Source organism: Pituophis catenifer, unplaced genomic scaffold (assembly GCF_029215685.1).
Source record: "Pituophis catenifer annectens isolate HBS135680 unplaced genomic scaffold, rPitCat1.0.hap2 SCAF_18, whole genome shotgun sequence".
Lineage (NCBI taxonomy): Eukaryota > Metazoa > Chordata > Lepidosauria > Squamata > Colubridae > Pituophis > Pituophis catenifer.
Window position 1 is genome coordinate 3091934 of NW_027256898.1, and position 27700 is coordinate 3119633.

Here is a 27700-nt window from a genome sequence, read left to right on the forward strand (position 1 = left end):
AAGTCAGTAGGGAAGCCAGATTCACTTAGTGTTGTGTCAGCGGCCTGTGCAGATTGTAGCTGATTCCAACAACGAGGAGGCTGGTGTGGGGCAGAACACTTAACAACAAGTGGGCATCTCTGCTGGGACGCTGAGTTTTGCGCGGATTTGCCTTTAGTTGCCGATCGGGGTCATCGCCGTCGCAATGGCCGTGCCGGTTTGGGTTTGCAATCCCACGATCGACCTGAAAATCTGCATGTACGATCGACTTTACCAGGACTGCATCGTGGTTCAAAGCAGGTGAGCAGATTTTAATATATTTCTTCTAGCCCGATACTATGCCAATTTTTAAAATTATTATTATTTGAAGGACAGGGCGTGTAACGTCTAGAAAGAAGCATCCATTTTAGCAGACCCCGCAAGGAATTGTAAAGTTACAAACAAACGGGGGGGGGGCTGCGTTTTCCGAAGAAATGGATCTCGTGCGCGTGCAGTGTTTGCTTTTTCCAAAAAGCGTTGCGGGCGGCCCCCCCCCCAATTTCCACCTTCCTTTCATTCCACAGCTTCAGCTGGCAAGATGTTCTGAGCCTTGCTATTTTTAATTTCCTCGCCGTTTTAACGTTCTATTTTGAAGGCGAGCAAATAGGATCGGCTTTTTAAATATGTATGCTGGATTTATCCTCTTCTCCTTTGCTTCCTTTGTGTGTGTGTGTATGTATGTGTGTTTAACAAGCCACACATATTCTCAGTTCCTTAAAAAGTAAAGGTAAAAAGGTTCCCCTCGCACATATGTGCTAGTCGTTCCCGACTCCAGGGGGCGGTGCTCATCTCCGTTTCAAAGCCGAAGAGCCAGCGCTGCCCGAAGACGTCTCCGTGGTCATGTGGCCGGCATGACTCAACGCCAAAGGCGCACGGAACACTGTTACCTTCCCATCAAAGGTGGTCCCTATTTTTTCTACTTGCATTTTTTTTTACGTGCTTTCGAACTGCTAAGTTGGCAGAAGCTGGGACAAGTTACAGGAGCTCATCCCATAACGCAGCACTAGGGATTCGAACCGCCGAACTGCCGACCTTTCAATCGACAAGCTCAGCATCTTAGCCACTGAGCCACCGCATCCCTAAGTCTCAGTTCCTTACTAAGGCCTTAAACACTGCCAAGTTGTTTTTTTTTTCACAGTTGGAAGAGAATGAACTCAGCTTGACAAATATTTGTCAAGTCGTAAAGTGGAGCAGAATTCACCAAACAAATGTCTCACTTAGCAACCAAAATTCTGGGCTCAATTGTGGTCGTAAGTCGAGGGCGCTCCGCTCTCTTGCCTTTCTCTCTCTCCAGAGCGACCAGCGCCTTACGCCTGAAGTTTGAAGTTTGCAAGGAGCTGGCTAGCTACGTGGAGCTGCTGCCCAAAACAGGCTACATCCAAGCCCATTCTTCCTTCAGCGTCCAGCTGAAATTCCTGCCAAGGTAAGGAATGCACCGGCTGCTTTCGCTACTTTCCCGATGCGTTTCTTTCTCCGCCACCGTTCTCTTTGAGGAGGGCCTGCGTTCAAAACCCGACTTCTTTCTTCGCCAATTTGGCCGGCTTGGAGTTGCAACAGCCTGGATAGTTCAACAGACAGAGCTCTGTAATTTAACACCAGCTGTCTGCAATTAAAGTAAGATCGAATCTCGCCAGGCTCAAGGTTGACTCAGCCTTCCATCCTTTCTAAGGTAGGTAAATTGAGGACCCAGTTTGTGGGGGCAATAAGCTGACTTTGTATAAAATATACAAAAGTATGAAGGCTATTGCTTAACGCATTGTAAGCCGCCCTGAGTCTCCGGAGAAGGGCGGCATATAAATCAAATTAAAAAAAAAAAAACTGTCCTAACCGAAAGCGCTATCAATTGTGGAGCTGACCAGCGACAGGGAGCCTCAGCAGAGGAATGAAAGAGCCACATGTGGCTCCAGAGCCGCAGGTTGCTGACTCCTCATCTAGTAGTAGGTTATGGTCTACTTTATCAAATGCCTTATTGAAGTCCAAGTAAATTATATCAACAGTATTCCTCCGGTCCACTAATTTTGTCACTTTATTTTTCTTGCCTAAATGTAGAATTTTCTTGGCTAAATGTAGAAAACGCTCGTTTTCTTTCACCTCCGTTCAGGGAGGGGGCAATTAGGGGCCATGTGGATTTGAGGAGCCCATCTTTTCCTCTCCACTTGAGCGAGGACCAGTTGAGGGGTGAGTGGAGATGCCAGGATATTGGGGGGGAGCCCAGCATGGCTCCATCCGTTCGACACCGCGCTCCCACCGAGGGTGACTCAGAATTGCTGCTAATTAATTCACGTCAACGTCAAAAGGAACAGATTGGCCGAGATGGGTGCCTTAGCTCCCTACAGCTGGGATCTCGGAAGCTGACATACTGATTAGTGTGCAAGTTTAAGTTCTATTTATAGCCAAGAGTTACTGTCCTGAAAACAGAGCAATCTCTTGGTCTGTTTTTTAAAAAAAACACACACACAGTAATTATACAGCATCGGCTTATCTTCGGCTCCTATTTAATATCACGAGCTGACAGAAGGAATTCCTGGCAGTGAAAATCAGTGAAAAGCATTGTCTCGAAATCCCCGTGCGGAAACGAGGCTTAAAAAAAAAAATCTGCTTTGCCACTCAATCAGACTAATAATAATTTGTACTGCAAAAAAAAAAAACACACACACACCAAAGGAGAAACTTATTTCTCGTATATCGCAGTGGTTTGGATGCGAAGGGGGTGAACCTGAAAATACGGTACCCCGAATTATTTGCAGGATGCAAAATGGAGGATTGCGTTCCTACTTTTATTTCTTTATTCTCTTATTTATTCAAGCTGCCCATCTTTCTGTCACTTGTCTGTGTCAGGGTATTGAATAAACCAGGATTGCTAGTTCTCTTACTTCCTCAAGCGGGAGGCTAGGAAATGCAAATCCTTTTGGATGGGCTCAATGCAGGATTCAGCTTTGCTTTTTGTGAGCGCTCGGTACCAGGCGGAATACATTATAACAATATGTCATTGGAGTCAAAAAGATAAATGCCTTGTGTTTTATGGCATCGCTTGCAAAGGTCCTGCAAAAATTCCCCTGTTGGCTGAAAGAATTAAGAATTTTCTAGCATCTGGAAATAAGTTTTCCTTCCATTCTCAGTACAGATAGGCTGTATTGCAGGTGGATTAATTTATTTACCATAAAGGGTGCGATATGGGCAGCGAATAAATTTCATGAGTGAATGAAATGAAATGAGTGGCATATTTGTTTGAATCGTTGACACCCGTGCCTTAGCCAAATGCTGGTTCCCAGACAAGCCTGCTAAAATGCAATACAAAAACTATTCTTGTCTTCAGATTATCTAGAAAAAAGCAGAATAAGAGAAACAAGGATCACGGAAAGCCATCTGGAGCAAAAGCTCTTAACGGCAATATTCGATAAGATGTTCTTTTCTTCACTCTTGCTCAGAGAAATCCCCGTATGTAACTAGGTAAAGGTTCCCCTCGCACATATGTGCTAGTCGTTCCCAACTCTAGGGGGCGTTGCTCATCTCCGTTTCAAAGCCAGCACTGTCCGAAGACGTCTCCATGGTCATGTGGCCGGCATGACTCAACGCCAAAGGCGCACGGAACGCTGTTCCCTTCCCACCAAAGGTGGTCCCTATTTTTCTACTTGCATTTTTTTTTACGTGCTTTCGAACTGCTAGGTTGGCAGAAGCTGGGAAAAATTCACGGGAGCTCACCCCCGTTACGCAGCGCTAGGGATTCGAACCGCTGAACTGCCGACCTTTCGATCGACAAGCTCAGCCTCTTAGCCACTGAGCCACCGCGTCCCCTCACTAGATCACCTGAATAAATTTAAATCTGGATTTTTCAAGGAAACTTCTAAGCGTCTGAGCAACATTGTAGGAATATCCTTAAAAGTTTGTTTACAAAGTTGAGTCAAGGTTGTTTATGCTGTTTTTCCCGAAGGTATACTCAAGCTTTTAGCACAGGGATAGGCAATTATGGCCCCTTTAATGACCTATGGACTTCAACTCCCAGAATTCCTGAGCCACCCATGCTGGTGGCTCAGGAATTCTGGGAGTTGAAGTCCACAGGTCATTAAAGGGTCTATAGTTATCCATCCCTGCTTTAGCCTGGACACCCCCACTTCTCTTCTTTTTCAGACTCCCCCTTTCAAAAGATGCCAAGAAGTACTTTGATGAGAGGACCCGAGTTCTGGAAGCACCCCTGACTATCATTGTTTCTGATCAGGTCAGCCTGGCCAATCTGTGGCTTGTTGTTTGCTCTGTAAGCACAAACCTCAGGTCACATCTCATTCTGGACAAACCTGGATTCTTCATTTGAAGAATGAAGAACAGGGGTGGGCTTCAAAAATTTTAGCAAGGAGTTCTCTGCCCGGTTGCTGGGTGGGCGTGGCCATGGTGGGCGTGGCCTAGTCCTTCTGCACCACAGCGGGAGGGGGTGTTTTTGCCCTCCCTGGGCTCCGGAGGCTTTTCTCCAGCCTCAGGGAAGGCAAAAATGGCCTCCCCAGGCTCCGGAGGCCCTCTGGAGGCCAGAAATGGGCCTGTTTCCAGCCTTCCCAAACTTCCGGTAGGCCCGTTTTTGCCCTCCCCTAGCCTCTGTTTGCGCCATGCACTTACCTGCATCCAAAACAGGCCTTCCAGGGACTCCTGGAGGGGTGGGGTGGGGGTGGGATTTGGGGGTTCTCTGAACTCCATAGAATCTTAGCTAGAGGTTCTCCCGAACCCCTGCGAACCCCCAGCAGCCCCTGATGAAGAACCTCTGTTCAAATGTACCGTATTTTTTGGAGTATAAGACGCACCTTTCCCCCCCAAAAAGAGGGTGAAAATCTGTGTGCGTCTTATACTCTGAATGTAGCCCCACCCAGCTTCTCAAACAGAGGTTTCAGAGGCTGAAAAAAGCATCAGAAACGACGCTTCCCCCAAACAGAGCTTCAGAAAAGAAGCCCCCAAACAGAGCTTCAGAAAAAAAGCCTCCAAACAGAGCTTCAGAAAAGAAGTCCCCAAACAGAGCTTCAGAGGCTTTTTTTCTGAAGCTCTGTTTCGGAGGCTTTCAGACGCAGGATTTTTTTTTTCTGAAATAGGGTTTCAGAACTTTCAGAGGCAGAAAAAAAAGCAAGGCACAGAGCTCACAACCAAGGAACCTGTTGCTAAAATTCACCTCTAGGAACAGCTGATTGGGGGTATTCCAGGAGGCCGATCCACCTGCCAATCAGTTTTTTTCTTATTTTCCTCCTTTTTAGAGCAAGCCGGTTGAATTCAGCATGCACGCTATCCTGACCACTTCGGATTTGGAGATCAACCCAAGCGATGTGGATTTTGGATACTGCTCTATCTACGAAGCTGTTCGGACAACCATCACCGTCACCAACAAAGCGATTCTCCCCCAGGAGTTTGGTTTCGTCGGGCTGCCAAAGGTAAAAAGATCTGCTTGCTTTTGTCCCTTGACATTTTGCAGCCCGGATAAGAATTACGCTCAACTGTTTATGATGGGGAGGTTCTGGTGGGTCCCGCTTAGAATGAAATCTGCGTCAGGAAATTCCAACTTCTTCATTTTTCTACACTGGACCAGCCGGTAAACGTTTGTCGTGTTCCCTAGTGTCGGGGTGAAATTCAGCAGGTTCTGGAGAACCGGTAGCAGAAATTTTGAGCAGTTCGGAGAACCGGTAGCGGAAATTTTGAGCAGTTCAGAGAACCGGTGGCGGAAATTTTGAGTAGTTCGAAGAACTGGTAGCGGAAATTTTGAGTAGTTCGGAGAACTGGCAAATACCACCTCTGGCTGGCCCCGGAGTGGGGTGGGAATGGAGATTTTGCAATATCCTTCCCCTGCCACACCCAGCAAGCCATGCCCACCAAGCCATGGCCACAGAACTGGTAGTAAAAAAAATTGGATTTCACCACTGTGATCATCATCATAATTTCTGATGTTTTAAAATTCTCCTGGAAAGGAGCTTTAAAAGCATATATATTTTCAGAGCCAGGAGGACTAGTAACCTGGCTTATTTAGAATTGGGGGGTGGGGCAGCAGACGTCCATAGTCAATACAATATTCAAGATGTTTCCTTTTTTTTTTTTTTTTGCTTTGCAATCTCACTAAATGTATGAGCCTCGGTGGCGCAGTGGTTAGAGTGCAGTACTGCAGGCTACTTCTGCTGACTGCCGGCTGACTGCAGTTTTGGCAGTTCGAATCTCACCAGGCTCAAGGTTGACTCAGCCTCCCAGCCTTCCGAGGTGGGTAAAATGAGGACCCAAATTGTTGGGGGCGATAGGCTGACTCTTTAAAACCGCTTAGAGAGGGCTGTAGAGCACTGTGAATATAGTGCTATTGCTAATTGCTATAAGAATTCTGAGAATCAAGTTTAATAACAGATTAACAGATTAACATAGTCGGAAGGGACCTTGCAGGTCATCTAGTCCAACCAAAATAAAACAACCCTTTTGATAAGGGTAAAATATCTACCATTTATACCTTAGAAGTGATAGGACATTCCTTAAATAAATAAATAACCGTCCATTTTCTAATACTTTTCCTTGGTTCATTTTTCTCCCGATTTTGGGAAGTTTGTCGAAGTTCAGCCCAACGATGGCTTTGGGGTGCTCCTACCTCTGGAAAGCTTGACCCTGGATGTCATCTTCAAAGCCAAGACAGCGAAACTCTACAGTTTTGAACTCATTTGCAAGACGGAGATCAACAGGTATGGGTGTCTGTTTCAGTTGTCAATTTTCGTGATGTCGTTGGGCAAAAACGATTTTGGGGAGTCACTGAATTGGGGCGAGGTCCCCTTGAGGTTCAGCTCGCCCTAGCTAGAACAGAGGACTCCATATTTAGCTCCTGGCACTTTTTTACAATACTAGTTTAAACTCTCGAACCGTGATAGCAAACAGCTGCCACGGCGGGCACGCGAGCTGTCGCCCAAATCAGCTCCATTGCGCATCAGCCAGCCAGCTGATTTTTGGGATGCACAGGGGACAGGGCGCATGTGGGAGATGTCCATGCATGTGCATGGGCCACACCCACATGCATGGGGTCATGTGCACGGGGGGCAGCGGTTGCGCATGCGTGCACGGGGGTTGGGGGTCGTGTGCGCATGCGGAGGGGCGGGAGTGCGGAGGGGTGCAGCACGCCTCCCCCATGGCCCTTTTCTGGGCCCAGTAGGCTGCAGTGAGGCCTACTAGGCCTAAAACAGAGGGCAAGGGGGTTGGGTAAACTGGATGCTAATTTTACATCTGGTTCGCCGAACCGGTAGTTGCAAGGATTGGCTGGTCCCTCCCACCCTACCCCGCCCGTCCCAGTACTAGCCACGTGGCCAATTTTGGATGCCAGTTTAAGTGCAGTGCCCGCGTGGAGGCTCTGGGAGGGTGAAAAACGGGCCTACCGGAAGTCCTGAAACGTGCCTGTTTTCGGGCTTCAGAGGGCCTCCGGAGCCCGGAGGAGGCCATTTTCACCCTCCCAGAGGCTCAAGAAAAGCCTCCGGAGCCTGGGGAGGGCGAAAACATTCCCCTCCACCGCTGTGCTGCAGGAGGCCGAGTAGGCCATGCTCACCATGGCCATGCCCACCTAGCAACCGGGCAGAGAACCGGTTGCTAAAAATTTTAATGCGCGGAGGGTGCACATTGCATTATGGGTGCCGGCATGCGCCTGCACTGTTGCGAGCGCACACACGCTTTTGGCATGCAAAGGGGAAATGGTTAGCCATCCCTGCTCTAGAAAGACATCCAAAGAGGGGAGCAGGCCTGACAGGATCTCTGTGTGGTTTGTAGATAATTCCTGGTTGGCTTTTAAAACAACCCATCCGAGCCACTCATCGCTCTTCAGACAGAGAAGACAAAACAGTGTTAAAACATGAGAAAACAAACCCGAGAACAGCCCCAAACAACTGCCAATTACTGTCATCGTTTTTTCAAAAGTGATGCCGCCTCATTCAGGGAATAATATTTAAAACAAAACAATGAGGAAAAAAGGTTTGCTATCGAGAGACGCCCAAATCCTATATATTCCAGAATCAGGGGTGGGCCGATGGGGGTTCGCAGGGGTTCGGGAGAACCGCTAGCTAAGATTCTGTGCAGTTCGGAGAACCCCTGAAATCCCACTCCTAGCTGACCCTACCCACCCCATCCTGCCCCTCCCAGGAGTCCCCACACGGCCCATTTTGGATGCAGGTAAGTGCAGGGCCCACGCAGATGTTCGTGGAGGGCGAAAAAGGGGCCTATCAGAAGTTCAGGAACTTCTGAAAACTCTCTAAGCGGTTTACAGAGTCAGCCTATTGCCGCCAATAATCTGGCTCCTCATATTACCGACCTCGGAAGGACGGAAGGCTGAGTCAACCTTGCGCCAGTGAGAATCGAACTGCCAGCAGCCGGCAGTCAGCGGAATTAGCCTGCAATACTGCATTCTAACTATCGTGCCACCCCAGAGCTCTTCGAAGCCATGAAGCAAGTGGGGATTTCTCTCTTTATTTGCAGAAAGGGGCGTGTGTGACAAACTGCCAACTTGGTCACGCCGCTTCTTCGAAAAGAATCCGACGCTGATCCCGAAACATTTCGGTCCCGTTTTCCCATTTTAGAGAGTTCAAGCTGTCCTGCAAAGCTGTCGGAGTCCATCCTCCCCTTGTGCTTTCCCACTCCTTCGTCCAGTTTCCGGCCACGGCTCTGGACGACGTCTCGGCCGCCACCCTCTTCATCCTCAACCCTCACGAGAGAATCAGCCACTTCACTCACACCATGCCCCGAATCGGCGAGGGGGAAATCGCTCCAGTTGGACCCACTTCCTTCCAGTTCCTTGTGCCCGAAGATTCTCCCATCATCATCATCCCCTGCGTGGGGACTGTCCTGCCTGGGAAGGTAAACTCTGAGCATGTTTAAATAAGATATCACTACTACTACCTCCAGCCTCCCAACCAGCTTCATGAATTTTTGGCTTGGGGTTTTAATCAGTGGTGGGATTCAAGTAATTTAACAACCGGTTCTCTGCCCTAATGATTTCTTCCAACAACCAGTTTGCCAAACTGCTCAGAAAGTTAACCGGTTCACCCAAAGTGGTGCAAACTGGCTGAATCCCACCACTGGTTTTAATTCCTGGCGATGGATCCGCCCTTTGAAAACTTTGCCATCAAGTCGGCCTAAAAATTAGCAGATACAGATTAACAGAGTTGGAAGGGATCTTGTAGGTCATCTAGTCCAACCCCCCGCCCAAGCAGGAGACCCTACACCATTTCTGACCGATGGCAGTCCAGTCTCTTCTTGAAAGCCTCCAGTGATGAAGCTCCCACAACTTCCGAAGGCAACTTCTGTTCCACGGGTTGATTGTTCTCACTGTCAGGAAATTCCTCCTTATTTCCAGGTTGAATCTCTCCTTGGTCAGTTTCCATCCATGATTCCTTGTCTGGCCTTGGAAAATAGCTTGACCCCCTTCCTCCTCTCTGGGGCAGCCCCTCAAATATTGGACATGTATTTCCTCCCTCTTCATTTGGGCTTTGTTGAAAGCTAAGAGGAGAATGACACATTTAAATAGGAAATAATTGCTTGAATAATTAAAATAAACAATTAAAGCTACCTCCACCACCCCATCCCTCAGATGAAGTGGAAACTAAAACATAACGAAGAACGGTTGCAGGAACTGGGTGTGTCTAGTTTAATGAAAAGAAGGATTGGGGTGATATGATAGCGTTCTTCCAATATTGGGGGGGCAGCGCCACAGAGAAGAGGGGGGTCCACCTATTCTCTAAAGCACCAGAAAGCAGGACAAGAAGCAATGAATGGAAAACTAATCAAGGAGAGAAGCAACCTGGAATTAACGAGAAATTTCCTGACAGTGAAAATAAATTGATCAGTGGAACAACTTGCCTCCAGAAGTTGCGGATGCTCCAACACTGGAAGTTTTTAAGAAGAGATTGGAAAACCATTTGTATGAAATGATACATGGCTTCCTGCTTTAGCAGACCTAGAAGACCTCCAAGGCAGGGGTGAAATGCTACCGGTTTGCACCGGTTCGGGCAAATCGGTAGTAAAAAAAAAAAAAAAAGCTACGGGTTCGTCTGAACTGGTATTTCCGACGATCAGCTGTGCCGCGCGATTTAGATTCGGTAGAAAGCGGGAAATCCTACTTTCTAGCGAATCTAAATCGCGCGGCACAGCTGTCCGTCCCCCCCCCCTCACTTACCTTCAAACAGCTCCTTTTTCCATGCGAAGTGCGCACATGCGCAGGCAGTGAATAGGTGGCAACCCGCGGAGGATTTCACCGCTGCTCCAAGGTCCCTTCCAACTCTGTTATGCTGTTATTTTGAAGTTCTGTTGTAGTTTTGTGGCTTCAGCCATTTTCGTTTCCTGCCTGGTTTATTTGGTTTTTTATGTCCTTGGTCATTTCTGCTTTTAGTAAGGTCTCCCCCCCACCCCCCTCCTTATTTCTTTCTCTTCTGTCGGCTTCTGATGTCCAGAAATGCCTCCTTGATGTCTCCTTCCACCCAGCGCTGTCCGATCAGTTGATCAGGCAAGAGGCGGTCAATATAACCTGTCAGAATGCCGAAATCAAAGCTCAGATGGAGAAAAGGGCCCGAGAATTGGAAATGCAGGTAAAGAGAAGAGTGGCGCGGGACGCTTCCTCTTAGTTCTTTCTGACCAAGGGAATGTATGACAGGATCACAACTTGGAGAAGCAGGTGGCAAAAGTGCACAGACACACACAGAAACCTGGCTGTGGGGGGATATAAGGTGAGCTGGACAAAAATTAGAGACCAGCAATTCATCACAGTAGTGTAATACTTCATTCAACACCCAGTAAAAGTAATAAAGTCCAGTGACATAATTAAGAGAGTCACAGAATGGCTACAAAGGGAGGGGAGGGGAAGAGAGGGAAGGGAAGGGAAAGGAGGGGAGGGGAGAGGAGAGGGGAGGGGAGAGGAGAGGAGAAGAGAGGAAAGGATGAAGAGGAAAGGAAAGGAAAAGAAATAAGGAAAGGAAAGGAAAGAAGGAAAGGATAAAGAGGGAAAGGAAAGGAAGGAAAGGAAAGGAAACAATGAAAGGAAAGGAAAGGAAAAAAGGAAGGAAAGGAAAGGAAAGGAAAAAAGGAAAGGATGAAGAGGGGAGGGAAGGGAAGGGAAGAGTGAAGGGAAGGGAAGAGGAAAGGGAAGGGAAGGGAAGGGAAAGGAAAGGAAAAAGAAAGGGACGAAGGAGAGAACCGAAGGGAAGGGAAAGAAGGAGAAGGGAAGAAGGAGAGGGGAAGAAAGGAAGGAAAGGAGAAAAAGAAGGAAGGGAGAAGAAGGGAAGGCATGGAAGGAGAAAGGGAAGGAAGAGGGAGAGGGAGGGAGGGAGGAAGGAAGGAGATGGAGATGGAGGAGATGGGGACTTTTCTTAATCTATGCTGAAAAAATCCTGGTGGCCCCAGTCTCTCAGTTCTATCTCCAGGAGCCAAAGCTAGGATTCAGGGGAAAGTCTAAAGTTGTGTTTTGTTTGCTGCCATTCACACAGAAGGATTTGACTTTCCCATCTGCTCTTTATTTGTTTATTTATTTTGATGGTAGAGGAGGAAAGAGGAGGCAGCCATATTGGGACGGAAAGACGGGAAGAAGACAGCCAGCATCTCCTTCGTGGCTGAACCTTCAAAGGACAAGAGCCCCATCAAGCCCTTCGAAGTACCCAACCCAGAAGACATCTCCAGAGAGTGAGGATGCCAAAATCTATTTGTCAGGGTTCCCGACGGTTGCCCTAATTAAATCATAAGCCTCAAGCCAAGCTTCCAAAGAAATCCAATTATTTATTAGGAGCTTCATGTCGGCACGTTCCAAGTGAAGCCAACTCTGACCCCACGTAATTTACGACCCAGGCTTGACCCTGTTTCCCCTCCTCCCCCCCCCAGGGTGTGTCATCAGTCACATTCGCCAATGAAACAATATCGCGGGTTGTAGAGATCACTCCCCTCCGGCCGCTGTGGGTAACCCTGGGAGACAGCCTTGAGAGAGATATGTCTGGAATGTGCTTTTGTTTTTGGCTGCCATGCTGCTTCGCCGTTTTCCCATCCCCCTTGCCTATGGCAACTCGAAAGCAGGCCAGGGATGCTTTGCGAGTTGACACTATTTCTGCTTCCTGGCTAACACTCAATTGTAGGAGTTGGGTGTGCTCATCGGTCTACTTTGGTCAACTATTGATTGGTTTCTTCCCCCTCTAGCTCCGAAGAGTACATTGCGGCGCATCTCAATCTAGTCCGTAGCTACACCAGCTGTTTCGATAAGTACATCATACCTTGCCTCGTCGCGAGCGGAGACATCGACGAGAAAAGAGGGGTCGAAAACATGAACTTCAGGTACGCCACGTGCATCAACCGGAGAACCAATGCGGACGAGGGCCACTTTACCATGGCATTACCGTGGGAGGGGTTGAGTTTGTCAAAGTCTGCTGCTTTGGCTACATGTGTGGCTAATAAAATTAGCACAACGTCAGCCTCTTTTTGCTTGCCATGGACACCCTTTGATTTGCATCCGCATGTAATTAAAGACTGGGCTTTGTTTTTACTCTGATTTTAAACCGGGTTTTTTAAGTGGAAGGGCCAGATTTGGTAGGAGTGATTTTTCTTTTCGCCTGGCTTCATTCCTCAACAAAGATCTTAACGCTTTCTGGTTGTACAAAATATTTCTTTATATTTATCTTATCTATATCTGATATTTTGGGACCGCCCGTCTCAGGCGGTGTATAATAAAACAGGAAAGAAGATTAAAAACAGGCTGTAAAAATTTAAAATTTTAAAAGGACGCTATTGAATGCTATTAAAATGAGTTAAAAGTCACAGGGTGGGCTCTTCGGCCACTCATCAACCCCATGGCTGCGTGCTCCCCTGCGCTCCCCATACGAGGCCGCAGAACCAGTGGTGGGATTCACCAGTTGTAACAACCGGTTCCGCTTCGCGCGCCTTCCAGAGGCTGGAAATGGCCCCATTTCTGGACTTCCGGTACTTCCGGTAGGCCGGGTTTTTTTGCCCTCCCCAGGCTCCAGAGCCTTTCCTAGAGCCTCCAGGAGGGTGAAAACAGCCTCCCCTGGGCACTTTAGGTCCTCTGGAGGCTGGAAACAGGTCTCCAATAGACCCATTTTTCGCCCTCCGACAGCCTCCGCACACACCCTGCACTTACCTGGCATCCAAAATGGGCCGCATTGAGACTCCTGGAAGGGGAGGGGCATGGTGGGCAGGATCAGACAGTCCTTGGAACAACCGGTTCGCCGAACCAGATTAAAATTAACATCCAGTTTGCCCAAACCGGCTGAATCCCACCCCTGCGCAGAACCATGTTTTTAATTTTCTCTGCGATCAGAATCATGTTTTTAATTTTCTCTGCGATCAGAATCTTCTCTGAGAGTTTGCTTTCTACAAAGCTATTTTTGCCGATCTTGGGATCTTGCGGTGTTCACGGGCCATGATGCTTTCCGTGTCGGAAACCAGGGGCATTTGAACTGCAGTGTATTTTTCTCTCGACAGCCCTTATAATACTTTGTACTTGGAGCTCCATTGTCCATCTGTCGCCCCTGTCGTGGTGGTCACTTCAAACAACGGGAGGACCTTTTTCAACTTTGGGGACGTCGCCGTCGGTACGAAATCCTCTTTCTCTATCCTCTTTTTTGATTCATAAACCTTGGTGCTTTCTGGCGGAGATCCACAAGTTTTCTCAGTGGCCTTATAAGCATCTTAAGAGCAACAAAGTTGATTAAGGGACTGGAGGCTAAAACATACGAAGAACGGTTGCAGGAACTGGGGATGTGTAGTCTGATGAAAAGAAGGACCAGGGGAGACATGATAGCAGTCTTCCAATATCTCAGGGGCTGCCCCAAAGAAGAGGGAGTCAAGCTATTCTCCAAAGCACCTGAAGGTAGGACAAGAAGCAATGGGTGGAAACTCATCAAGGAGAGAATCAACTTAGAACTAAGGAGAAATTTCCTGACAGTTAGAACAATTGATCAGTGGAACAACTTGCCTCCAGAGGTTGTGAATGCTCCAACACTGGAAGTTTTTAAGAAGAGATTGGATAACCATTTGTCTGAAATGGGTATAGAGTTTCCTGCCTTGGCAAGGGGTTGGACTAGAAGACCTCTAAAGTCCCTTCCAATTTTGTTGTTCTATCCTATCCTATCCTATCCTATCCCTATCCCTATCCCTATCCCTATCCCTATCCCTATCCCTATCCCTATCCCTTTCCCTTTCCCTTTCCCTTTCCTTTTCCTTTTCCTTTTCCTTTTCCTTTTCCCTTTCCCTCTTCTCTTCTCTTCTCTTCTCTTCTCTTCTCTTCTATTTCTATTTCTATTTCTATTTCTATTTCTATTCTAACAAAAAACAAAAATCTCTCATTTTGGAATATTGGAGCAGTACAACACTTTGTATAGGGCAGGACAAAGGTATATAGGTAGTCCTTGATTTATGACCACAACTGAGCCCAACATTTCTGTTGCTAAGTACGACAGTTGTTAAAAGAGGGTTTTGCCCCATTTTACAATTTTTCTTGCCGCAGTTGTTAAGATAGTAACATGCTTTTTTTTTTTTTTAATAAAAAAGTTTTTATTTTCTGATCAAACAAGTATACAATATAAACAATCATTCATACTATCATCAGAAAAAAAGAAAAAAAATCAATTTGGTAAACTCAATCTTCAACCCCTCCTCACCACCCCCCACCCCCGACTTCCCAGAACAAAAACAGGGCATAGATTTCACCAAACATTCGCTAAAATAAACTAGCTAACTGCAAGATTTAATAACTCCCAAGACCCCTTAACTCCCCTTTTACAATTTCATCAACCTCCCTTTATATAAACACAAAGTAACATGTAATAAGATAGTAACATGCTTTTTAAGCGAATCTTGGCCTCCCCCATTGACTTTGCTTGTCAGAAGGCCGCAAAAGGGGATCACTTGATCCTGGAAAACTGCAACCGTCATAAATATGAACTAGTCTGAATTTTGATCACGTGGCCATGGGGATGCTGCAGCGGTCCTAAGTGTGAAACAAGTCATAGGTCACTTGTTTCAGTGCTGTTATAACTTTGAACGGTTGCTAAACGAAAAATTGTAAGCCAAGGATTACCTGCATGCCAATTCACCTGTAAATCAGATGATTTTTTTTTAGCTGGAGCAGGGAGCAAAACTCCAACCTAATGGCTGGATCTGTAGTCACGCTGAGCCATAATTCACTTAACCTGGCTTATTATAAATTGGTTTGTCTTTTCCCTGCAGATTAAGCCATCATTCATGGTTTATAGGTCCCTGTAGCTGGGGTTGTCTAATTGTCTAAGACAAAATGAAACAAGCCAGTAGTGGGATTCAATTTTTTTTTACTATGGTTCTGTGGGCGTGGCTTTGTGGGCGTGGCATGGTGTAGTGGGCGTGGCATGGCTTGGTGGGTGTGGCAGGGGAAGGATACTGTAAAATCTCCATTCCCTCCCCACTCCAGGGGAAGGTTACTGCAAAATCCCCATTTCCTCCCGATCAGCTGGGACTCGGGAGGCAGAGAATAGATGGGGGCGGGGCCAGTCAGAGGTGATATTTATCGGTTCTCCGAACTACTCAAAATTTCTGCTACCGGTTCTCCAGAACTGGTCAGGACCTGCTGAAACCCACCTCTGAAACAAGCGTATATTGCTTGAATCAGGCCATGCTGATCTCAAATCCTACTGTAAACGGAATCTGTGATACACAGACATAAACACACACAAACAGTTGTAGCTAAACTGTAATTTCCAGAAATACCGGTTAATATTGCCAATAGCAAAAGAGGATTTGAACTATAGATCGATAGGATCTGGTAGGCTGCTGGTTTCCCAAAGTTGGTTTGGTGGTTTGGCTGGTTTTGATAACGCGCACAGTGAGAATTCTTCGTCTTATGTTTTCCGAGACCAATGTAAGAATGGCTCCTTAATGTCGTCCTTCTTTTAAAATTGTCTTCAGCTGGCTTTCTTTTACCTGAACTGTCTTCTCCCACAGGGCATAGAATCAAGAAAGAAGTGGAGATCCAGAATATATCCAAAGAACACTTGGTGGTATCCTTTTCATTAAACTAGGCCCTAGTTCGCCATCGCTGCGGTATGGGCTGTGACATTGTTAAGCGACGCAGAGGCAAGCAGGTGGGCACAGGGGAGCAACTGGCGGCAGCGCTCCTGGCTGGCAAGGGGGCAGATGCCCCGGGCTGTATGTGGACACCGATGACAAGCAAGCAGGCGAGGAGCGGGAGCAGCTGGGCCTGGGCGAGTGGCGACGGCAAGCAAGTGAGGGGGGAGTCCCATAGTCACTCAGATAGGCAGCAATTTACCAAAAATTAGGCAGGCGATGGCACTCCAGCAGACGAGGAGCGGGAGCAGCTGGGCCTGGGCAAGTGGTCTGGGCGAGTGGCGATGGCAAGCAAGCGAGGGGGAAGTCACACAGTCACTCAGATAGACAGCAACTTATCAAAAATTAGGCAGGCGACGGCACTCAAGCGGACGAGGAGCGGGAGCAGCTGGGCCTGGGAGACATGGTCTGGGCAAGCGGCGATGACAAGCAACAAAGAGAGCAGGCGAGGAACCAGAGAACAGCCAAAGAACAGTTGGGGGGGGGGGCTCTGGCAAGCAGCCAACGCGGGCGAGGCGAGATAAGGAATGGCGGGGAGGTGTGGGGAGAGGAGGGGCCAGCCAGTGGTGTGATCAGCCAGTTCGCTGAACTGGGCAAATGGGATAGGGGAGGGTGGTGTGATATATACAAGAAGTCTGCCTTCAGGCAGAAAACAACTTGGCGTGGCGACGGCACGTGTGCCCACAGAGAAGGCTCTACGTGTCACCTCTGGCACGTGTGCCATAGGTTCGCCATCACGGAACTAGGCCCTAATGCTCCACCGTATTTCCCACTAGATTGCTTTTCTCTTTCTTTTTCTTTTTTTTTAAAAAAGAATAATTTGTTTAGTTTTGTTTGTTTTTTTCCAACCAGAAAGCTCCTGTCTGTGATTTAGAAATAGTAACGTCGAAGGGGGTGGGGGAAAATTACAGTTCAAAAATCAAAAAAGGTGGGGAGGGAGGAGGAGGCGGGGGAAAAAAAAGGAAAGATTCAAACTCAGGTTTCAGCTCCTAAAACCCCGGTTCACGTTACCCTCCACTTGGAAGAAAAGCATTCCGAGGTGAGTTAGTTTGTATTATTTGGCCCAAGGTTAGGAACTGGCTGTTTTTCTTTGTCCTTTGTTGGATTCTTTGAACCAAGTTTTTCAGGTGGGATACTCCCTTCTTGATCCCTTCGGACCGTTTCTGCTGGCCAATCCGATTTGTTCACTCGGAGAAGGAGAATCCCGGGAGCTGGTCCTGTCCTTCTGTCCGGAGGAGAGCAAGTCCGTGAGTTTCTCCGTTCTCTTGTCACACTTTTCATGTTTTGTAGCGCTGGGTCTCAACCTTCTTCACTTTTAAGACGTGTGGACTTCAACTCCCAGAATTCCCCAGCCGGCTGAGTAATTCTGGAAGTTGAAGTCCACACCTCTTAAAGTGGAGAAGGTTGAGACCCACTGATCTATACAGTGTCCCACTGAACATTTCATCCATTTCCCCCTGAAATTTCTCTTCCCAGTATTTTGAAATCCTGGAGATTCGAACTGAGAAAGCCACCCTGACTCTGACGTTGACTGGCAGGGGAGTAATCGTGTCCATTGCCTGTTCGCTGGAAGAAGATGTGTTGAATATGGGATATGTAGTCTCCAAGGAAACCACCACCTCTGTCTTCAAGGTACGGTCTCCTTTCCAAGGAAATCCTGTTCTCCTATTCCCAAGCGAGGCGAATCGATGGGGGCGTTGTAACATCCACGCCTAATAACAGTAAAAGAGTTGGAAGGGGCCTTGGAGGTCATCTAGTCCAGCCCCCTGGCTCACGCAGGGGACCTGTCCTAGGGATTCGAACCGCCGAACTACCGACTTTTCGGATCGACAAGCTCGGTGTCTTCGCCACCGAGCCACCTCCCTGTGGTGAACCGTGTTACCATGATTTGCAAGCAAGCTGCAAGGAAATGCCACCACTTGGTATTATTATTATTATTATTATCATTATCATTATTTAAGATTTCATCTTCAATTCGATTGACAGCCTGGGACTGGTAAAAACTTAACAATTCAAGTCCTAACCAAGGACCTAAGAGCTGTTAACATAACGTGTCATTCATTAAAATGAAACTCCGACAACTGGACAATTAAAAATGTGTCACAAATACCATTGACTGGTGCTAATGGTTGATACAGGTTGCTGCCAGCGTCCTAGGTATTATTATTATTATTATTATTATTATTATTATTATTATTATTATTATTATTATTAGTTAATCTTTAGTGAGATCCACAGCCTTTGAGGCTGGTTAATAGCTCAGCAGCTCAAGTCCTAACCAAGGACCTAGGAACTGTTAAGGTATCGTCGGAGGATGTAAGCTGTTCCGAGTAAGGTGGTTTTTTGTAGAGTCAAAATGTTCAAGTCCGGTAAATTTAGAATTTCTAAATAGCAGGGTAGCCCTTATTATTATTATTATTATTATTATTATTATTATTATTATTATTATTATTATTATTTCAGATTTCTTCCGGTTACCCCGCCTCTAATCCTACTTAGCTTCTGGACATAAGCCGACGTCAGCCTATTTATTGCCATCTGCTGTGATCTAGCAATTTTTGATCAAATACCATAAATTAGTTAATCCTTGGAGGATTTCAAGCAAATCCTATCTAAAGTTCGCAGGGTCGTCTTTAAAATCAGGAATGGGGGGGGGGAAATGACAAGAAAAATTAACCTCAAGATCAATCTAGACTACAGGGCAAAATAATCTTTATGAGTGATAAACTTTCAAAGATTTTTTTTGCAGTGAGCAATTTCCCCAGATTAGAGATGGTCCATTTTTGGGAACAAAGGTGGTCTGAAATATTTAACATCTGAACCAGGGGTGTGCAACCTTGGCAACTTTTAAGTCTTGTGGACTTCAACTCCCAGAATTCCCCAGGTCTGAAGTCCACAAGTCTTAAAGTTGCCAAGGTTGCACACCCCTGATCTAAACCACATTACTGTTCTCATCCATGACAAGCTAGGAAAGATTTCTTGCAAAAATTACTTTCCCGCCACTGTTTTCTTCCTGAACCCACAAAAAGAAAAGTTCGCGTTTTTGCCAAAGTCCAACAAGCACCTGTACTCTGCTACCGAGGAAAAACAGCTTAATATTGGAAGTAATTTTAGGACGATGGGTTCTTTTGCAGATTGACAACATTTCTCCTTTGGCCTTGAAATATTCTATCGTCTTGGACTCTCTTTCTCCGGACAGATATCAAGAGCTGCAGAAGTTTCCCCCATTCCTTAACACTCCAAGAGAAACACATATAGTCGGTAAGGAAATGGGCCCCGTTTTGAGGTCTATTTTGTGCTAGATGTGGGTTGTAGGTTGCTTCATGGTTACGATTCATATGATTTGAACAAATTCTCCAGAGGGATACATGCTGTGATGGGATTCAGCCAGTTCGCACCACTTCAGGAGAACTGGTTGTTAATTTTCTGTTGTTTGGCACACTGGTTATTGGAAGAAATCATTAGGGCAGAGAACCGGTTGTTAAATTACTTGAATCCCATCACTGGATACATGTTCCAGTTACATGAAGGTGGCAGGGCAAATTTCATAGGAAGAAATGGCAATAATATCCATCTATCCAGTGGTGGGTTGCCCCCGGTTCGGACCAGTTCGCAAGAACCAGTAGTAAAACCGGCAGGAGGCTCTGCCCACTGACCTGGATGTCATCATAGGCGATCTGCGCATGTGCAAAAGAGCGTTCACACGCGTGCGGGCACAATACGAACTGGTAGAAAAGTAGAACCCACCCCTCTATCTATCTATCTATCTATCTATCTATCTATCTATCTATCTATCTATCTATCTATCTATCTATCTCTCTCTATCTAATATCTATCTATCTATCTATCTATCTATCTTTCTATCTATCTATCTATCTATCTATCTCTATCTAATATATCTATATCTATCTTTCTATCTATCTGCCTGTTTATCTATCTATCTTTATCTGTCTGTCTGTCTGTCTGTCTAGCCATCCCTCTACTTATTTAGCTACCTACTTATCTCTATATCTATGTATCTATCACAAGGGACACGGTGGCTCAGTGGCTAAGACGCTGAGCTTGTTGATCGAAAGGTCAGCAGTTCAGTGGTTCGAATCCCTAGTGCCACGTAACGGGGTGAGCTCCCGTGGCTTGTCCCAGCTTTTGCCAACCTAGCAGTTCGAAAGCAGGTAAAAAATGCAAGTAGAAAAATAGTGACCACCTTTGGTGGGAAGAGAACAGCGTTCCATGCGCCTTTGGCATTGTGTCATGCCAGCCACATGACCACGGAGATGTCTTCGGACAGCGCTGGCTCTTTGGCTTTGAAACGGAGATGAGCACCGCCCCCTAGAGTCGGGAACGACTAGCACATATGTGCGAGGGGAACCTTTACCTTTACCTAAGTGTTCTTCAAAATACTTTGGTCACCTAATGAGAAGGAAGGACTCCCTGGAGAAGAGCTTAATGCTGGGAAAGATTGAGGGCAAAAGAAGAAGGGGACGGCAGAGAACGAGGTGGCTGGATGGAGTCACTGAAGCAGTCGGCGTGAGCTTAAATGGACTCCAGAGGATGGTAGAGGACAGGAAGGCCTGGAGGAACGTTGTCCATGGGGTCGCGATGGGTCGGACACGACTTCACAACTAACAACAACAACAAAATGTTCTTCCTTGGGCTCAACTGGTTAATATCCTGGTTTTTCTACTCGTTGGATTTCCAGCACTGCTGTGGGAAGGGGACTGTTTCTTTCCTACTGGCCTTTTTACCGATTCCTTTCCCAGGTACGCAAAACTACAGTGGCCTGAGTGTCTTCAGTATCTTCCCAATGCAAGGCATCATCGGGGTTGGGAAATCTCAAGAATTCACTGTCACCTTCAGCCCTGATCATGAGAGCTTGTATTATTCCGACCGCATCCAGATCTTGCTTTTCGATAAGGTGAGCTTCCATATATTATTCAAAAGGGAATTGGGAAAAAGGTGTGAAATTCAAGGGGGAAGAGAAAAAGAAAGAAAAGGGGGCATTGACTCTTCCTAGCACAGTACAAGATAAACACACTCCAACCTCAATGTTTTGCTTTTACATCTATATATATAATAGTGAAAACCACTCACGCATTAATCACGAAATCTCCAGAACTGTAAAGCCTACAAACTTGAAATTTGCCACATATATTCTTCTTGGCTTCTAGGTGCTCACTAAGAAAGGATTTTTCAAAATTACCATCAGAGCATTAGTATTTCCTATATTATTATTAACCCGCTCTGATGCTAAGGACTTCTACTCCTCCTCCTCACCTGAAAAGAAACCTGTTCCAAATGCAAAACACAAGCAGAGGAGAGGAGTTTCACTTTCAGTTTTACTTTCACAGCAGCAAACAGCTTTACTACAGAACAGTTGAGCTAAGCCATGCCCAGCCTCCTTCCTGTCTCCTTGCTCACACAGCAAATACTGTTTGAGTTTCCAAACACCCCTCAACTCTTTCACACATTGACAGGATGCTAGCCAGATGAATACCGATGGATGCTGTGGGCTGGGACATTCTGCTCCCCCTCTCCCTCTGTTCCAACTGCCAGTTGCATTATATTAACACACTCTGATGCTACGGAGTTACACATTCTACATTAAGTTTCAGGCTGCAAGTGTCAATTTATCAAGCCCGAGCACATAGTTACTAGCGTCCAGCTAGTATTAATATATAACGAGCCATTTCTATAATACCGAATCTTTCTCATCAACAAAACCAAAATCAAAGTTTCATTCTTTTTTTTTTCTTCACAAGCACCAATGCCAGAAGTGATGTCCAAATAAGAACATATTTTGCTCTTCAAATAAAGTATTCAATTTAACCATTCCTGCTATATCTTCTTTGCTATGGAAACAGTGTGTATTTTTATTTGCACCTGGTAATCTTTGTGAACTGTCACTATTTTTATTTTATTGTATTCTTTCAAAATTCTTTGGCCTTACCGAAGTCCACGCGTCTTAAAGTTCCCGAGGTTGAAGAATATTGTTTTAAATATTGTCGACAGAAGGAATAGATCAGACATCCAGCCCTTGCTTATCAATGGAGACCGAGTGGAGCAAGGGGCCAGTTTTAAATTTCTGGGTATTATCATAAAAGAGGACCTGACCTGGGGCGCTCGAATTGCAGCACTGCTCAAAAGGGCCCAGCAGAGATTATACTACCTGAGACTTCTCAGTAAACAACAACTGAATGAGAAACTGCTGGTGACCTTCTACCGCTGCACCATAGAGAGCATTTTAACTTACTACACCGGTGTATGGTTTGCCAATTGCACAGTGGCAGATAGGACAGTGCTCCAGAGGGTCAACGTCATTGCCCAGAGGATCATGGGTTGCCCTCTCCCCTCCTTGGAAGAGCTTTATACCTCCCGCTGCCTTAAGAAAGTTCAAAACATTCTTAAAGATCCATCTCATCCTGGGCACCCTTTTTTTTTTTTTTTAACGATTACCATCTGGCAGCCGGTACAGGACAATCAAAAGAAGGACAAACAGGCTGAAAAACAGCTTCTATCCCAGAGCAGTAACTATATTGAATTCTACTGTGTAGTGCAGTGATGGCTAACCTTTTTGTCGTCGCATGCCAAAAGCAGGGGGAGTGCAAGGGGGTCGCGTACGTGCGTGCCCACACCCATAATTCAATGCGCCCCATCCCCGGCGCACAACTCCCCCAGCGCTCCCCCCACTTTTGCCATGTGATGGCATGGTGGGCCCGGTAGGCCCGTTTTTCACCCTCCCCAGGCTCCAGAGGCTTTCTTGGAGCCTGGGGAGTGTGAAAACGGCCTCCCCCATCCCTGGAGGCCCTCCAGAGGCCGGAAATGGCCTGTTTGCTGACTTCCAGTGGGCCGGAAGGCCCAAAAAACAGCTGGCCAGCGTGCGCATGCGCACTGCAGCTGAGCTAGGGCAACGCTCACATGCCCACCGATATGGCTCCACGTGCCACCTGTGGCGTGCATGCCATAGGTTCGCCATCACGGGCATAGTGCAATACTAATGCAATATCAGGGGTTTTCAATTCAATTGTATAGAATGTGAAGGCGGTGTGTTTTTATTTTTACAGTTGTCTTATGTATGATGTACACTGAAGGTGGCATTTAATTTCGTTGTACAAGGTGCAGTGACAATCAAGTAAGCTAAAGGGAGTAGTAGGGTCTAAATATCCTTTTCCTTCAGAAGATTTCCTTCCAAGATTCCTTGGAAAGGTGATTGTTAAGGAATTCGCAGAGTAACCCTTGAGTAGCAAGGGTGTACACGTGAAAGCGATTGAGATTAGTTACGAATAAACACAGCCAACACACAGATACACTGAGTTGTGTTTACTTTCAGGAAATAACAAGGCACAGTCCAATAAACAGTCCAGGTCATACACATATAAAGCAGGAGATAGCCAAAACGACAGTCCAGGGATAATCCAATAACAAAGTCTTCTTACCAGTCGTCGTAGTCATTCACAATAAACAGTTCTTCTGAATTTGCAAACAGTAGCATACAGAGATATCGGAGAGCAAGAACAGCAAAGAGAAGCAAATCATGTTTCTAGCTCTCTCTTAAGGACATTGGCTACAGAGCTAACCAATCAGGACACAGTATGATGCAATACAGCAGTTTTAAAGGTACATTGATAGTTTATATATTGCCAACCCAAAGTTAAATAAACCATCATAGTGATGGGAATAACACAGGCAAGTGACGGAGAGGCGTTTTAGAAACCTGGAGCTGTTTGAAACTCCTTGCAGGAAATTATCCGGGTGATAGAGCTGAAGGGGGCAGCAAGAAACCACATCATGTACGTGGAAGGCGGAGAGGCGCTGGACGTGCCCTTTGAATCGCTGGCGGTGCTAAGCTCCATAACTGAAGAAGCCTCCAAAGCAGGTGAAGCGGCTTTAAAAGAGGGATAAACTAGGTTCATCTTGGGCTTGGAAACTGCAGGTGGAAAATTTGGGGGGGTCCGGCGGGCAGAGGATGGGGAATCAAAACCTGTTCCTCCTGTTCCCGTTCTCCCAAAATGGACAAAAATTGCATCTCTGCAGAAGCTGAGAAAGCCATCAACTGCGTCCTGGTCAGCCTGAAGTGTGTGCAAACGGAGACGTTGGTGATCCCAGCAGTGAGGGAGTTGAAAGTCGGAGCCATACGGACCGCTCAGTTTGCATCGAAGAAGGTGCGACAGTCTTCGGGGGGGGGGTAGGTGGGGAGAGGGAGGGGGACATTCATCAAAGCAAATTGTGGAATTCAGGAGAGGACTTGGTCTAGAGGTGGAGCTCTCGCCTCACAATCAGGAGGCCATGAGTTCGATCCTAGATAGAGGCAGGTATTTCTCTCTCTGGGCAGAATGAGAAATATATCTGCTGGACAAAACTCCGTACTGGTGACAGGAAGGGCATCTGGCCAGTAAACACTCAGTTGCCCAAGACTCCACCTTGCAAAGGATTATGGGGTCATTAAAAAAAGATGATGATGACTTGGTCAGACATAGAAGAGGATTGGGTGGGAAAATCCTTCGGATGTATTACAGTAGTCCTCAATATACAACCATTTGTTTAATGACCGTTTGGATTTACAAAGGGGGACATGATTATGCACCAAGACAAATTCCTTGTGTGTCGAATCATACTTGGCCAATAAAAAATTCTATTCTGTTCTGTTCTGTTCTGTTCTGTTCTGTTCTACTCTACTCTACTCTACTCTACTCTACTCTACTCTACTCTATTCTACTCTATTCCTGTTCTGTCCTGTCCTGTCCTGTCCCATCCTATTCTATTCTATTCTATTCTATTCTATTCTATTCTATTCTATTCTATTCTATTCTATTCTATTCTATTCTATTCTATTCTATTCTCTACTCTACTCTACTCTACTCTACTCTACTCTACTCTACTCTACTCTATTCTACTCTATTCTACTCTATTCTACTCTATTCCTGTTCTGTCCTGTTCTGTCCTGTCCCATCCTATTCTATTCTATTCTATTCTATTCTATTCTATTCTATTCTATTCTATTCTCTACTCTACTCTACTCTACTCTACTCTACTCTACTCTACTCTATTCTACTCTATTCTACTCTATTCCTGTTCTGTCCTGTCCTGTCCTGTCCCATCCTATTCTATTCTATTCTATTCTATTCTATTCTATTCTATTCTATTCTATTCTATTCTATTCTATTCTATTCTATTCTATTCTATTCTCTACTCTACTCTACTCTACTCTACTCTACTCTACTCTACTCTACTCTACTCTACTCTACTCTATTCTACTCTATTCCTGTTCTGTCCTGTCCTGTCCTGTCCCATCCTATTCTATTCTATTCTATTCTATTCTATTCTATTCTATTCTATTCTATTCTCTACTCTACTCTACTCTACTCTACTCTACTCTACTCTACTCTCTTCGCTTGTATTTGATGCTGCTATTTTATATAGATAGCTATTTTATGCTGTGTCAGGAATTAAGAGACTAACAAAGCTGGAAGGGACCTTGTAGGTCATCTAGTCCAACCCCCCGCCTAAGCAGGAGACCCTACACCCTTTCTGACAAATGGCAGTCCAGCCTCTTCTTGAAAGCTTCCAGTGATGAAGCTCCCACAACTTCCAAAGACAACTTCTGTTCCATCAGTTGATTGCTCTCACTGTCAGGAAATTTCTCCTTATCTCCAGGTTGAATCTCTCCTTGTTCAGTTTCCATCCATGATTCCTTGATCAAGGGTTTTCTCCCTTTGCAAACCTTTCTTTTTCTTTCTTTCTTTCTTTCTTTTTTTTTTTTTTGGCAGAATGTCGAATTCACCTGGGAAAACTTACAGGTTTTGCAGCTGAAAGGATTCAGCGTGGACCCCATCAAAGGAATGGTGGAACGTGGGCAGACCAAATCCATCATCGTTTCTTGGGTGCCCCCTGCCGGCTCAGATGTAGGTTGGCACGCTTTAAAATTCTTATCCAGTTGAGGTTGTTTGCCCTGGCATTCTCTCCTTCCCTTTTAAACTAAGAACAGGGTGGATTTCAATTCCCAGAATGGGGAATTCTGGGAGCCGAAGTCCACCTATCTTAAACTTGCCAAGGTTGGCAAACACTGCATTAATACAGCAGTACCCATTTTTGGGCCACCGGGAAGTTGTTCCATGGAGTGAGGTTTTTCCGTGGACCGAAGGGGTTTCACATGGTACCTGCATCCCATGGATGGGGCTTTGCTTGTTTCCACGGCCTGGTTTATGGTCTACCGTGTCCCAGTGTCAATTCACAAACTAGGGGTTGGGGACTCCGGCTTTAACACACACACACACACACATATATTCTTTGGGGACGCAGTGACTCAGTGGCTAAGACGCTGAGCTTGTCGATCGAAAGGTCGGCAGTTCAGCGGTTCGAATCCCTAGTGCTGCGTAATGGGGTGAGCTCCCGTGACTTGTCCCAGCTTCTGCCAACCTAGCAGTTCAAAAGCACGTTAAAAAATGCAAGTAGAAAAAATAGGGACCACCTTTGGTGGGAAGGGAACAGTGTTCCGTGCGCCTTTGGCATTGAGTCATGCCGGCCACATAACCACGGAGACATCTTCGGACAGCGCTGGCTTTTCGGCTTTGAAACGGAGATGAGCACCGCCCCCTAGAGTCGGGAACGACTTAGCACATATGTGCGAGGGGAACCTTTACCTTTATATATTCTTTGCATACAATATGTGCTTAAAGAACAGTGTATTGTCTGGGTCAATTCATTTATATCTTAAGCTCCTAATTTCTACCCCTGTTGTCCAATCATTGATAAAATAAGTCCCAAGTTTGAAAGCATTTTGTGTCTTCTTTTTTCTTTTATCTTCAGTGTTAATCTGTCCATTTCTGCACAGTCCGATATTTTTTTAAATTACCGGTACATCTTCTGTAGGTGTCTCCTCGGTTTTCCAATGTTGTGCAAACACAATTCTTGCCATTGTTAAAACACGTACTATCAAACCTGCATTCTCTTTGTCGTATTTTTCTGATATTATGCCTAACAGGAATAGTTCTGGCTTAAAAATCTACTGTGCTGTCTTTACATTTTTTTTTTCTAACTGCATTTGCATTTTCGCCCAAAATCTTTTTTTTTTTTTTTGCTTTTGGGCACATCCACCACAGGTGTTGGTATGTGCCTTTCTCTGTCTTGTTTCCACAGCCCAATCAGCCTATCACCGGATCGGCCACGCTGATCGTGAAAGGCGACGTGAAGGAAGTTTACGGCGTCTACTTCATGGGCCGGATCGTGACCAGAGAAACTCCCAACTGAAAAAAAAAAACCTTCCCAGGGAGGAGGCTCCATTTGAGGCTGTGCATCTTAAGAACGTTTTGAAAAGGCCATCTGGAACATGGGAGGTTTTAACCCAAAATAGATTTCCGGTTTTATCCCTCTAGAATTCTTTGAGGCCGAATATTATCTGCTGCTTCCCCCCCCACCCCATTTTTTTTCCTTCTAAACACGCAGAGAAGGCTTCAAGCTGGATTGGAGAAATTGCTTTTTCGTTCATTTCTGTTTCTGTTTGTTGGTAAATAAAATTGGCCTTCCTGGCAATGCTTGAATTTGTCACCTTTTGGGATGAGAATGGGCTGAAAGGAGGAGAAATGCCATCTAAGAACTTGCTTCTGTCTCCCTCCCTCCCTCCCTCTCT

General features: G+C 46.0%; 1 protein-coding gene across 1 annotated transcript in view; it reads left to right on the forward strand.

The window, feature by feature from the left end:
• The window catches only part of CFAP74 (cilia and flagella associated protein 74), a 52760-nt gene extending 25439 nt beyond the window's left edge, over positions 1 to 27321 (forward strand). Inside the window, exons 20-38 of the mRNA XM_070956154.1 lie at positions 158 to 279; positions 1313 to 1441; positions 4147 to 4234; positions 5247 to 5420; positions 6565 to 6698; positions 8568 to 8844; positions 10437 to 10571; positions 11519 to 11658; positions 12163 to 12297; positions 13462 to 13571; positions 15955 to 16010; positions 17205 to 17324; positions 17554 to 17709; positions 19212 to 19338; positions 20838 to 20992; positions 23815 to 23950; positions 24109 to 24236; positions 25842 to 25976; positions 27211 to 27321. Of these exons, the coding sequence (XP_070812255.1) occupies positions 158 to 279; positions 1313 to 1441; positions 4147 to 4234; positions 5247 to 5420; positions 6565 to 6698; positions 8568 to 8844; positions 10437 to 10571; positions 11519 to 11658; positions 12163 to 12297; positions 13462 to 13571; positions 15955 to 16010; positions 17205 to 17324; positions 17554 to 17709; positions 19212 to 19338; positions 20838 to 20992; positions 23815 to 23950; positions 24109 to 24236; positions 25842 to 25976; positions 27211 to 27321 (2568 nt within the window). The remainder of the gene's footprint in view (positions 1 to 157; positions 280 to 1312; positions 1442 to 4146; positions 4235 to 5246; positions 5421 to 6564; positions 6699 to 8567; positions 8845 to 10436; positions 10572 to 11518; positions 11659 to 12162; positions 12298 to 13461; positions 13572 to 15954; positions 16011 to 17204; positions 17325 to 17553; positions 17710 to 19211; positions 19339 to 20837; positions 20993 to 23814; positions 23951 to 24108; positions 24237 to 25841; positions 25977 to 27210) is intronic.
• The last annotated feature ends 379 nt before the right edge of the window (positions 27322 to 27700 follow it).